The sequence below is a fragment of the Chelmon rostratus genome, chromosome 7 (assembly GCF_017976325.1).
Source record: "Chelmon rostratus isolate fCheRos1 chromosome 7, fCheRos1.pri, whole genome shotgun sequence".
Lineage (NCBI taxonomy): Eukaryota > Metazoa > Chordata > Actinopteri > Chaetodontiformes > Chaetodontidae > Chelmon > Chelmon rostratus.
The window spans coordinates 9834940-9847291 of record NC_055664.1 but is presented as its reverse complement, the minus strand read 5'-3'; the positions used below and the strand labels follow the sequence as shown (position 1 = coordinate 9847291).

General features: G+C 43.4%; 1 protein-coding gene across 2 annotated transcripts in view; it reads right to left on the bottom strand.

Moving 5' to 3' along the window:
* Positions 1-1981: 1981 nt before the first annotated feature.
* The window catches only part of LOC121608734 (protein Aster-B-like), a 62610-nt gene continuing 52239 nt past the window's right edge, over positions 1982-12352 (bottom strand). For both annotated transcript variants that reach the window (XM_041940049.1, XM_041940050.1), the window contains 15 exons: positions 11218-11302; positions 10152-10255; positions 9932-10027; positions 9459-9539; positions 9227-9342; positions 8444-8606; positions 8103-8295; positions 7861-8004; positions 7626-7744; positions 7392-7534; positions 7164-7267; positions 6772-7072; positions 6211-6318; positions 5685-5805; positions 1982-5342 (listed from right to left, as the gene is read on the bottom strand). In XM_041940049.1, the coding sequence (XP_041795983.1) occupies positions 5253-5342; positions 5685-5805; positions 6211-6318; positions 6772-7072; positions 7164-7267; positions 7392-7534; positions 7626-7744; positions 7861-8004; positions 8103-8295; positions 8444-8606; positions 9227-9342; positions 9459-9539; positions 9932-10027; positions 10152-10255; positions 11218-11302 (1968 nt within the window). In that variant the 3' untranslated portion in view covers positions 1982-5252. The remainder of the gene's footprint in view (positions 5343-5684; positions 5806-6210; positions 6319-6771; positions 7073-7163; positions 7268-7391; positions 7535-7625; positions 7745-7860; positions 8005-8102; positions 8296-8443; positions 8607-9226; positions 9343-9458; positions 9540-9931; positions 10028-10151; positions 10256-11217; positions 11303-12352) is intronic.

Below are 12352 nucleotides of genomic sequence, written 5' to 3'. Positions count from 1 at the left end.
GTAATTGCTACCTCATTATTGAATCAGGTCTTTATGCCTCTCCATCTCACTGCCAACTGCCCCTCTGCTGTATGTCTTCAGGAGGCCGAGGAGGGTTGAACAGGCTCATGTTTGGACAAATCAGATACAGATAAACGACTCTGACTGGACTGAATTTTGCGTCTTCAGCAGCTGCTCTTCAATCAGAATCTAAAATATTCTCTCCAAAATAAAAAACAAAGCTGAAGAAGCAGGATTGTTGCCCATCTGGGTGTCTTCTGCCAGTCACCTGTTGGCATTGTAAATACCTGAATACCTGTAATATATATGTATAATGTGTGAAAGAGCATTTTAATTTAGTATAAGGTATAGTCTAAATTAGCTATGTTCTACATTTACTTTATTTATTTTATACTCTACAGTGTTTGGAGATGTCTTAATTTTTTTGCTACATATTTTGCATGTGCACATGTCAGTTGTCTCAGAGCTAGTCTCATCCTCAGTGACACAAGCATCGAAGCATTCATCTGCATTCACTCACTCAGTTTATATACCAGTAACTAATATGTCATTTACGCAACTGCAATTGCAGTGAGGCGATATGAGCCACAGGAGTCCGATGGGCAGTCTGCTCTGAACATACGGCATGTTGTGAGGAAGTTGCGCTGTACGTGCAGCTCCCAAAATAACAATGCTTTCAATAGCTGATATCAATATTTTAAAGTCTTTTGATTTGATTTTGCTTTTTTAAAGTGCAGTGAGAGATGAATATTTCATCTTGGTGCTTCATGCAATCTTCCTGTGCTCTACTCAACTGTAAAGTCTCCTGAGGTCAAACATAGTGGCTCTTTAAGGATAACAACTCTCATTTCCTGCCCTAAAACGTGATACATCTGTATGAGATTCAATCCTTACATTCATGGAAATGATCTAATAATGAATGATCTCCTCCAAAAACAGCAACACTATTTGTATATTACATATATTTTTTATTCATACTTCCAATCTCTACTTCACATGAACCAGAAAGCCACTTTCATCTTCAGTCTATGAGGCAAAGTCATCGGCAAGTCAAAACCTACGCGCAGCGCAGGTTGGATTCTTTTGTCAGTGTGTGTGCACACACACTGCAGATATACACAACATATACTTACAGTATATTTATCTCATGTATAAATTTCACTAAAAGTCTCTCTAGAGATCAAAACATTTTCTAAAAAAAACCCAACAAAACAAACAAAAAAAAACATACAGTAGAATTCTTTTTGAACAGAACTACACCAGTACATATTTTATCAAGACACACTCGAAGAAGAGCATTCGCTGTGAGTTTGATCAGTGGTTGTTTTCAGGAGGGTGTGTGTGATTCCTACCGTGTGTTAACCAAGGCTGTTAGTTAGTACTGAGTCATGTGGGTGGCACTAATGCCTTGCCCGCTCTGTGACAGCGAGGCAAATGCCAGTTAATACAGTCAATGAAGCTCAAATTTCATTAGTCAGGGACAAAAGGGTGGCATCCAGAACACTCGGGCCACCTTGGTTCCGCAGCTGTGCAGCAATAGCAATCGTACAATCAATTTGTGTGACACACGATAGGAAAGCAACGACAAAGCAAAAAAAAAAAAAAAAAAAAAAAAAAGCAGCAAACGTGAGAGATCGTAGCTTTGATTTGCTTCAGTCAAATATGTTGGTGCCAGTGAGAAACACGGTGTTTTGAAGGGAATGATGAAGGTAAAAAAGCTGCTTAGTTTGCATAATTGACGACCAGTCAATTAATCAGTGGAAAGAAAATCAATCTGCAACTGTTTTGATAATCGATTAATCATTTTAAGCACAAATGTCAAACATCTGCCCATTTCAGCTTCTTAAATGTAAGGATTTGCCCCTTGTCTTTGTCCTTTATGATAGTAAATGAAGACTCTTTGGGTTTTGGACTGCTGGTCGGACAAAAGAAGCAATCTGAAGACGTCACTTTGGGCTCTGGGAAATAGTGATGAGCAATTTCCACATTTTCTTTTTTTGACATTTTTATAACAAGCAGCGTTAACCGTGAAAATAATCTGCAGATTAATCGATAATGAAAATAACTGTTAGTCGCAGCACTAAATTTCAGTGTCCCAAGATTTAAAATCAGATGTCAATTAAAACGGGGTTTCGGGGAGCAAAACCAACGTCATCAAGCATTTGTCATGTTTCGTTCAAAACAATATGAGAAGGTTTGTCGTTTTCAAACAAACAAAAAAAGAACTCAAGCATCAGAAAAAGAGAAATCCATTTCATCATACACTCTGAAAAACAAGCTCTTTAAAGCATTTCAGTCACATTTTCGTATATATGACTTTTCTGTACCATCATATACACGAAGCACACCTTCACTATAATCGTCCAGTGTCGGCAGGATTGTGAAAGTGATTTCTATAAAACAGAAAACATTTCCAACCACTCACATTCGGATCTTAAGGTTTCTCTGTGTTATCGTCACTCTGTGCCCTCTTCAAATGTTAATACACGCAAACACGCAGCAGAAGTCCAGTCCTGGAGCTTTGCTGCCGTTTTCAATGAGTCGGTCGATAACACGCCATGCAGGCACACAGTGAAGACACCTTTTCCCTCATAGAGTCACTCATTCTCGCCTCACCCTCAAATAGACAAAGTGTCAGTCTTAGATTGGGCTTTGGGATGAGAAATTGAAAGAGATTCACATGTGAAATAGAATAATGCACAAATATTCTATTTGGAAGTAACACTATTTTTGATCAGTAACAAAAGAAGAAATTCAGCTATTTCCATGAGTATGGAAGTTGTAAATGACCAGTGTGATTGTCAAATGAACTAAAATACAGCACAAAAACAAGTTCCTCAGCCCTGCATTCACCTCCAAACTAAACCACTGCCATTTCTTTCCGCCATTCTTTACCTGAAAAGGCCTTAAAGTGCTTCACTTTCTCTTTTATTTAACACAAGGAAGTTTTTTCTCATTTTTGGAAGTGCTTTCATCGCTGAAGTCTGTCAGGTGTCAGGGGTCTCTGTCGACAAACTCTCCGGAGATGCTCTTTGCCGCATCAAATCCAGTATATATATAAAATACATGACATACATGATAAATACTTCATTTAAAACAACATGATACTTCGTGACGGTACATTTCTATTTCTTTCTTTTGGTTCAATTTAGTTGTGTAGAGTTAATACTCATGCTTTCATTGCATCCAAGACAGACACTTGAAATGGGGGAAGGGAGAGCAGAATATGGGTCGAAGCAGGTGTTTCTTAAAGGAATAGTTGGACATTTGGGAAATGTGCTTATTTCTGAGAGTTGGATGGGAAGATTGATACCACCCTCATACCTGCACACGCAGTTAGCTTAGCACAAAAGACTGGAAACAGGGGGACGCTAAGCTAACCGGCTGCAGGCTGTAGATTCAAATTTACCGTACAGACATGAGGTTGGCATCAATCTCCTCATCTCACTAAAATAAGCATATTTCTGTCATAGTGTTCCTTTCAGCAAAGACTCGTCAAACCACTAATGTGGTGACGGCGGACAAAGAGAGGGCAGATGAAGGGTTCATCTCCAAAATGTTATATATCCATTTCCAAATCATCAAGTTCATCCTTTAATTTTAAAAATTTAGATGATCTGCCTTCTTCCTTTTGTCAAGCACAGATTTAAGCTACTCAGCATGTGACATTAATTGATAGTTTAAGCAATCAATCATTTTTGTAAAAGTAGGCGTAACTTTGTCTTCAAATGCTGGATATGTCATTTTGGAACAAAACTCTTCAATTGTAAACTGTGCCCTGGTGGGGCTAATGCAAGGCGGCATCCAAACGCATTAGCATTAAAAAAAGGCAGTCTGGCTGCGGGAGCCAGAAAAGAAAAAATAAGAAACATACACAAGTGTGGAATGGTAAAAATGTCACACTTTACAGCACACACTTGTGCGCACACACACACGCACGCACTCACTCACACACCCACACACACAGACGCGCGCGCGAATATAATCGCGTGAATGCAGAATCATACTTGCACACTGGACATGTCACAGACATATCTGGCATGCATTTTTTTTTTAGAAGAAAACACTTTTTGTTAGAAATTCTTTAACCGGTCTAGAGCTCTGATAATTTCTTTATGTACATAAATTAACAATAAATATAGGTAATGTTTATATATTTTGAAATATATATATATTAAATAGTGAAATATTCTTATATATTTCAAATATATTCATAGAATTCTTTCTAATTTGAAACTTTTTTTTAGAGATATAGTCACAGTTTAGTAATAAAACATGTAAGAACACAGGTCTCCCTATTAGCCTGGTTGCAGCATCCCTTTGTCGTGACCAGCGGCTGGCCTTGTCGGCTGGCTAATACATTCTACTTCACCAGAAGGATGAGGAATAATGCAATGGAAGGGGAGCTAACACTGCGGCGGGAGCAACTGATGAGGCGAATCGTGTACAGGGTTAAAAGTACTGGCGTAGGTCCCATCAGTCTTAAGGTTTTGCTTCAGAAGTATTTTAACACATGGTGGTGTGACAGGGAACCAGCCCTGACAGAGACCACACAGACCAGGTTCAAGCAAGGCAATGGGGACCGTTCTGTGACGCTGAGCTCCCAGCTACACATACTTTTGGTTGGATACTGTACTCTGATCACACGGGGGCTTACCAAAGGGACGCTGCAGCGAGGACCTCTAGGGAACAATTGGTTTGGAACAGTCTAGAGAGCGTAGAAAGCCATTAAAGACTCGAAAGGACCCCCCTTTCTTAGACTGGATCGCTCCTGTTCTTCTTTTTTTTTGACACACATAGACTGGAACTGGACCACATTAACACTGACTGAGGGGAGCTAGGTTGTCTAAACGCATGCAATAGTTGTCCTTCTTTCTCTGCCACTGTCTGGTCGACGTGGCATACAGTGGGATGCGCTTGGAAATAAGAGAATAGAAGGAAACGGTTATCCCACAGGTGTAGAGAAGGACCAAGTCTTGCACCTTCCGCCAATGCCTCAGTGATGTTGGGGACAGTCAGTTCCTGTGTGTGGTTGGGGCGCTTTCTGTCCACGATTTCCTCCTCCCGGGGGTTTAACCTCTGTGCACTGGAGACGACTGTTCCTCTCTTTGTGTCTTTTGGACCAGCTCACTGTTGGTCCCGCCTCCCCCTCTGTCCTCTCTCTCTGTGTCTTGCTGCTGCCTGCATACTGGTTCACAAACAAAACAGGTCCTATATTGCACAGCATGCCCTCATGGCCTTGTGGTGGTGTGTCAGTGGTAGCGACTTCTCTTCTCTTCAGCCTCAGAGCTGTAGTCCCTTAAGCCAATGCCTCGCTGGAGGTTCAGTAAAGAGTCTTTCATCTGGAGAAGAGAGCCGGGGGGAGAAAACAACATGTAAGCTTGTTTACACTGACCTAGATTAATGCATGGGACAAGATATAATTCCCTCGCTCCCTTTAAGGTCGTTAAATCATTTTCCCTCTGGTGCCACTGGGCAACTGCTGGTCACACATGCAAAGTGGGAAGATTCTTCAACAGCTTCCCGAAAGTTCATTTCAGAGCTTACAGTCAGGTCGCCTGAGATGTTTTCTTATATTATTAGCTGTTGATGGGATACTGCAGCTTTGGCACACTGGGAGCAACTTCAGAGAGCTGAGCAACAGATAGAAAAATGGCACCATTATGTTGTGTCATAATTTGTACCTGGTCTAACAGCACTACTGACGACTTGATAATCTCCCTCCACTTCTGCAGCTCGGCTTCATGGTAACGCTGCTGCGCCTCCAGGAGCTGGGCCCACTCCATCTGCGTCTGAGGCAGTTTACTGGGACACACACACACACACATACATTAGCAACATCAGGGTGCAGCCGCTGAAGCATGACTTCTATTTTGAGCGACTGCCAACAGTTTGGCAAATTGTGTTTCAGTAAGCCAAGAGCTATTCAGGGGTAATTTTAGGAGCTCAGTGTTTTCCTGTCACACACGTCATTTGACATATGGCTATAGTTAAGTGTGTGTGTTTAAATGCGTCTGTGAGCATGTGTATGCCTGCAGTGGTATATTTGTGTGTGGGCAAACAGCCAAATAACTACAGTTCCATTTATTCTCACTGAACTCTAAAATGCCCAAAATCTCAATTTACCATGTAGAATCTCTAATAAATGAGTTTTGTATAAATGGGTGCTAAAAAAGGTGCTAGTACACTTGTTTGTGTTTGTGTGTGTACCTTTCATGGAGCCGCAGCCCTTGCCAGGTTGTTAAGGACTGTGCAGAGTACTCCAGCATCCACAGTTTGTAGAAAAGCATCATGTTGAGGAACACCAGCAGGACCAGGCTGAAGGAGAGTCAACAAATGAGTCTTTGTAATTTATTCACTCAAAATCTAATCTGTACTTGGCAATGACACTATGATGGGAATTTTTTTTATATATATACATCTGGCTATGCTGGCTAATCAGATTATGTACCTTAGACAGATCCTACGGATGGCAATGAAGGGAGAGGAGAGAGAGATTACACTCAAGACACCAACAATGAGATATTTATAAGAAAGTAAATGTTTTTATTCCAAATCAGACAAAAACTCCACAGAGCCTACTGGAAAAACTGATGAAACCATGAAACAAGTGACTCAGACAAAACTCTCGGCTGTAAGTGAGATGAACATGCGTGTCATGTCTGCATGTGTCAAATGTGTATTCGCACCCTCATAGCCAGACTTACAAGCATCGTCTATATGAGTGATTGTGCATGTGTGTGTGTGCGTGTGTTGTGATCAGCCGCGTACACAAAGCTGATGATGAGCAGCAGTTTGGAGACGCTGTAGAAAGCGAGGCCTCCGGGCAGGTGATGGTGTTCTGGACTCTGGTGTCTGGTTTGCGTGGAGCCGGCCACTTGTTTGATCCTCTGAATCACTTCTTCGTCCGTTGGCGTGGTAACGGGGCTGAGGGCCTCGTCCAGGTGCTGGCTGCGCATGTGGGGGAGGGGCCTCTTCTTCCGCCTCACCGTGGAGTTTTTCACCACCTTGGCCTTCGGAGACAGCTGGTGGGACTCGGTCAGAATCTCCTCCAGCTTGGTCAGCGCCATCTCTGAGAGGGAGGAAGAAGACGACTGTCACACATAGTTGCATGTATGCTTATAATAGTCTAAACATACAAACGAACGAACATTCAGCTTTACCAAGATGGCGGAAGTTCTCTTCTATTCCGCTCCAGAAGTTTCTCTCTATGAAGCCTTTCACCAGCCCCCACGGCTGCTTCCTGTAGCGCAGCTCCGTCGATACCCTGACACAGCGAGACAGGAAGAAATGCATTTACACATACAGGTAGGCAGTCTTTTATTATAAGATATACAACAGGAAATATTTGCCAGGTGCGAGCTGTGGGTATCTGACCACGTCTTACTCACCGTAACCGACACTTGTTCTTGGCCACCCTGGTGAGCATGTAGTGGTTGAGAGTGTAGAAGTAGTCGTGGTAGGGCACGTCATGTGTGATGACCTCAGCGTCGATGACGTAGCACTCGCTCTCCTGACTGACTTTGTACAGAGTCTGATAAAAGAGGGACAGTGTGGTTTAATGGGTTATCTTGAAAGCCCTGTCAAACCCACAAAGGCACAAACAATGAGAAAAATTTCTGTACCTGCGTCTCACTGGCTGTGGATGTTTTAGGGGCCAGGGGGTTGGACAGGGAGATGGTGTACATGATCTCTCTGGTCTGGTCCCCTGCCTCCTCCTTCTTCCACGGGTGGTACACCACATCTACACGGCAAAATGATGAGAGAGAGGTAACCGGGTTAATGAAGCCTGCAGGGGAGCATACTGCCTTTACTGCAGGGAGGTCAGAGCTCAGCTGCAGAAGCATCTGAAATACTGACCTGAGATCCGTCTCTGCTCCATGAAGTCACTCATGAACTGCGACTCCGTGAAGAGGATGTCGTACAGCTTGTCCACACTGAACTTGTAGACCTCGTTGATGTGCTGCCTGCCGTTCAGATCCTCGTGGAAGGCCTGTACTTCACCTACAGGTCCGAGACACACACACACACACACACACAGCTCAGTAAAAGAGCGGACGTCCCCCTGGGTTATGCATTCATGAAAAAAGCGAGGCGTGTACCCTCGTCGTGTGTTTCCGAGGAGTCGCTGAGCTCGGTGGGGATGTCTTCATTGTCGTTGAAGTCCAGAGAGGGCGAGGGGACGGGACCACCAGGCCCGCTGGTATCGTTGTTCTTCTCTTCCACCACCAGTGGCACAGCAAGCAGCTCGCCGTCTGGCAGGAAGTCTGCATACTCTTCTGCTGGGAGGTCAAACTGTGGAAGAAACAAAGTAGTAGAAAATAAATCACTGTTTATCTGGGAAATATCTTGTAGTTCTTGTGGGTCTAAATGGGTTTAAATGTGTGTACGTGTATATATGTGTGTGGATGTTAAAACACAGTATACAAGACACGCCACTCACTGTGATGGGTGTGTCATGGTTGCCCGGGCCGGGGATGGTGCTGTTTGGGACGACCTTCTTGTGTAGCAGAGGAGGGCTCCCCTCAGGCTTGGCCTCAGCGCTGCTCTTGGACAAGCTGTCGTTGTTGATCTCATTCTCCTCGTTGGGAATCTCTTCACTGAACCTGAAGGCAGCACAGACCAGCGATCATGATCTCCACTTCAGACTTCTCTCATTAGCAAAGCCACAATAACTTCAGGAGCATCATGAAGCAGCTACTGTGACCTCAGTTCAGCCTTTGAAGTAAATCTCTCCCCTCATGTTGGCAGTTTGAGAACGTACCCCACATGTCCTCAAAGGCGATTTGACAGACGTTGGGAGCGCACAGGAGTCTAAACAGGTTCAACCCTTGACTGTATTGATTTCACCTCGTAAATCCACTTCAGACATGAAGGGAATATGTAAATGAAGGAAGAGAGTGATCTGTGAGGCCTTCAGACGAACACAGTATTTGCTGCGTTGCATCTTTTGCAGCCTTGAAGCTCTCCCTATTTGCTGAACAGTATGCAACCGAGCTGGTAAAACAAATGCAACAAACTGCAGTGTAAGTAAGCAGAGAGTTGCATATTGTGTGTGAGAATTGCCTAGTTGAGAGAGCTGGAGACAGCGTGCATGCTTTCATGTCACTGAGTATTGCTCATTACAGCTCATATTGGACTCCAATTATTTTGTAATTTGGGCTCATCTGACCTGTGTTTATAGTGGTAACCATAGCAACTGGTGTCAGCAAATAAATAGACTCACCCCATGGTGTTGAAGTCGTCATCAGGGGGAACGTAGTCCTCATCGTCGCTGGTTAGGCCGAGCTCGTTGCCATAGCACTGATGGACAAAGTGCCACAGTTCTTTGGGGCACAGGGGCTGCAAGAGGCGCCGACCAATTAAAGTAAGAAATGAGGCTGCACGAACTACCTGTGTGAGCATCACCTTCCAGACAAACGTGCAGAATCACAAACTGGCCGGCCTGATTCGCTCACCTTGTCCAGCAGCGCATTCTGCCACAGCCTGAACATCATCATGTAAGTCCTGTCCCTGGCTCCAAATGAGGTGAAAAAGTGCTGTGAAAAACACACCGTCATTATTTTTGAGTCTGGTTAGCACTGCAATTAAATAAAACGTACTGTGGAAGTCTAAGGGCCATTTTTGAGTCTTGGATCTTAATTGCAGTAGTGACACGGAGGTCATGGTGGGCATTAATATGTTGTCAACCATTCTCCGGACACCAATCTAAGACAGGAATATGTCCCCACAGTGGGCATTAAAACTTAAATCACCAAACTTCCTGCTACCAGCCAGACTTCTAGGCTTGTCTACAGTCTCTTTAGGCAAAGATGATTAGATCCAAAACATATTCACTGTTCAGCCAAAGGTAAACCTACATTAGCCACCACTCTGTGTGAACTATGACTGTCATATTAATGTGTGCATATCCTCAGTTTGTATCTTTTACCTTCTCATTGTCTGTGCAGACCTGGATGGCATTGGGAATGAGGCGGGCAGTCTTTTCTTTTGTCATTGAGCAGATGTCCTTTAGCCGCACTGTCAGCTACACACAAAAGCAAACAGTTATACATACATATACATACATCATAGTTCCAAGTATGACCCAATACTGCCAAAATAAAAAAAATATGGGAAAGCACAGAGGTCCTGCGCGTTAGCAAGCATACCAGTGTTTCCCAGCGGAAGATGTTGCTATAGAAACAGATCCAGTTCTCAGAGAGGTAGAGTCGTCCCTGCAGGAGGATGTCCCGTTGAAGAGCACAGGAGTAGTCTGGAACATGAAGATGTCATAATAATCAGAGAAAAAATAACAACACATACAATTTATTTATATCTTAATGACGTAGTTTCTCTGAAATTTGCATTAGAGAGAAACTATGTCATTCAAATCATAAGAAGTCAGACATAAGAACAATCATTTTCACTGTCACAGCCTCACCGCGGTGCATATCTGTACATCCTGATTTGGATTCTGAGCTGTGAACCCTTCACTGCCAAACCATGACGAAGTCAAAGTCCCACTCTGAGCTCCGTTTCCCCTCCAGTTTTATTTTTCGAGGCGTTTCAGACAATGGCAGTATTCACTGGAGAGTTACGAAGATCATGCAACAACAAATCAGCTGAACTTGTGACACTATGCATTCATCCCACAGTGTGGAATGTGGCTAAAGACCCCTCCACTGATTGGTCATTTCTAATCCATTAATGCACAGTTTGTAACATGTGCATTTGTCGATCACTGTCCCTGTCAACATAAATACCTGCACATTGTAAATGTCATTGTATTTTATTGCTTATTGCCTCGACATTCTTTGCATACACTGTTTATTGTTTATTTTATATTTTTGCACGACTGGTTGTTCAGTCTTTTGTTGTTCTTTTTTCCATTGAGTGCAATGTTTAAGAACCGGAGTCAAATTCCTTTTATGTGCACACATACACAATAAAGCCGACTCTGATCCTGATTCTGATCCTGGACTGCTCTTTATCAGGCTATCAGGTTATTTACTGATTCTAAAATAAGCAGAGGAAGGTGTCTGAAAACTGTTTCTAATGTCGGTGATCTAGACATACTTAAATCACGTTGTGATGTTTGACACTTGGAACGTCCTGTCTTTGTTGGAGTCTTGTCCTATCGCTGTGTGGATCAATCATTTTCTAATCAGTAATAAGTTAGCTGCACCCTGTCCGCCCTCAGATGGTCCCTGTTTGTGTTTGGCGTCCACCACTCACCCACAATGAGTCTCTCTGTGTCAGGGAGCTGCTTGAAGAGTTTCCTAAAGTCCTCATTGCGCTGTTTGTATGTCGGGCTCAGCACCTGCAGGGACAGGCAGAGTCAGAAACACCTCTCTCTCTCTCTCACATCCACACAGACACACACGTGCACACACAGGCTTCCATAACTCACACTCTTCATGCTCTCTGACTTGCTCACTTACACGTGTTGTCTCCTTCACGCAGCCCGAGTTATTTCTCTCCACGAGCATGTGAGATAACCTTGTTAAAACCACCCACAGGCTTGATCAGGATGTCTGGTTTACTCTCAGCAAACCATGGATTTCATTCTGGGGGTGATTTTGACAGGCACTGGAAATGTGTGTATAGTGAATGGCAAGCAGAGGTGCGTGTCCCGGGTTATCTTTACAGCTCCATTATTAATGACACAAAGTGATTTAAAGCCATAGACTGTATAATAAATAGTGGACAAAGCCACTGTGATATCACCCAGTGGTTTGTGGACTGCTGTTTTGAAGCCTCGAGTGACCATATTTGGATGAGTGTGTAGAGCTGGGAAAGATACACATTCCTACACATCTATCCTGATTGGATTTGACTGAGAGATTGAGGACATGCTGTGAAGCGACTTGTCAATCACAAGGTAGCCACGCCTATCCTCCACTTTACTCTGAATGGGACCATAAGTTCCAAAATGAACATCAAGCTGTATTGAAGACTAAAAACCATAAACCCAGTAGGAAACTGTTTACAGAGGCATAAATCAAAGGAGAAGTCGGGTCATTTTCTCATAGGCTTGAATACAATCAGACTTCTTTTTGCAACCAGCGGAGTCGCCCCCAGCTGGCTGAAAGGTTGCAGGCATTTCTGCATTGACTTCACTTTTCAGACCCAGAATCTCCGTCCACTTATTATACTGTCTATGTTTAAAGCGCAATTCCAAAAACGTCAGCCTGCTGCACATCATTCAGTACACATGCTGCTGTGAGTATGAGTATTTCTAATATGAGTCACGTTACAGAGCGACATGTGACAAAGGGTAAGACGACTGATGAAACCTCAAATGCAAACAATACTGTACACGCTGTTCAGCACTGGGAAGGATACTGCGTTCGACATGATCGCGCTTTGC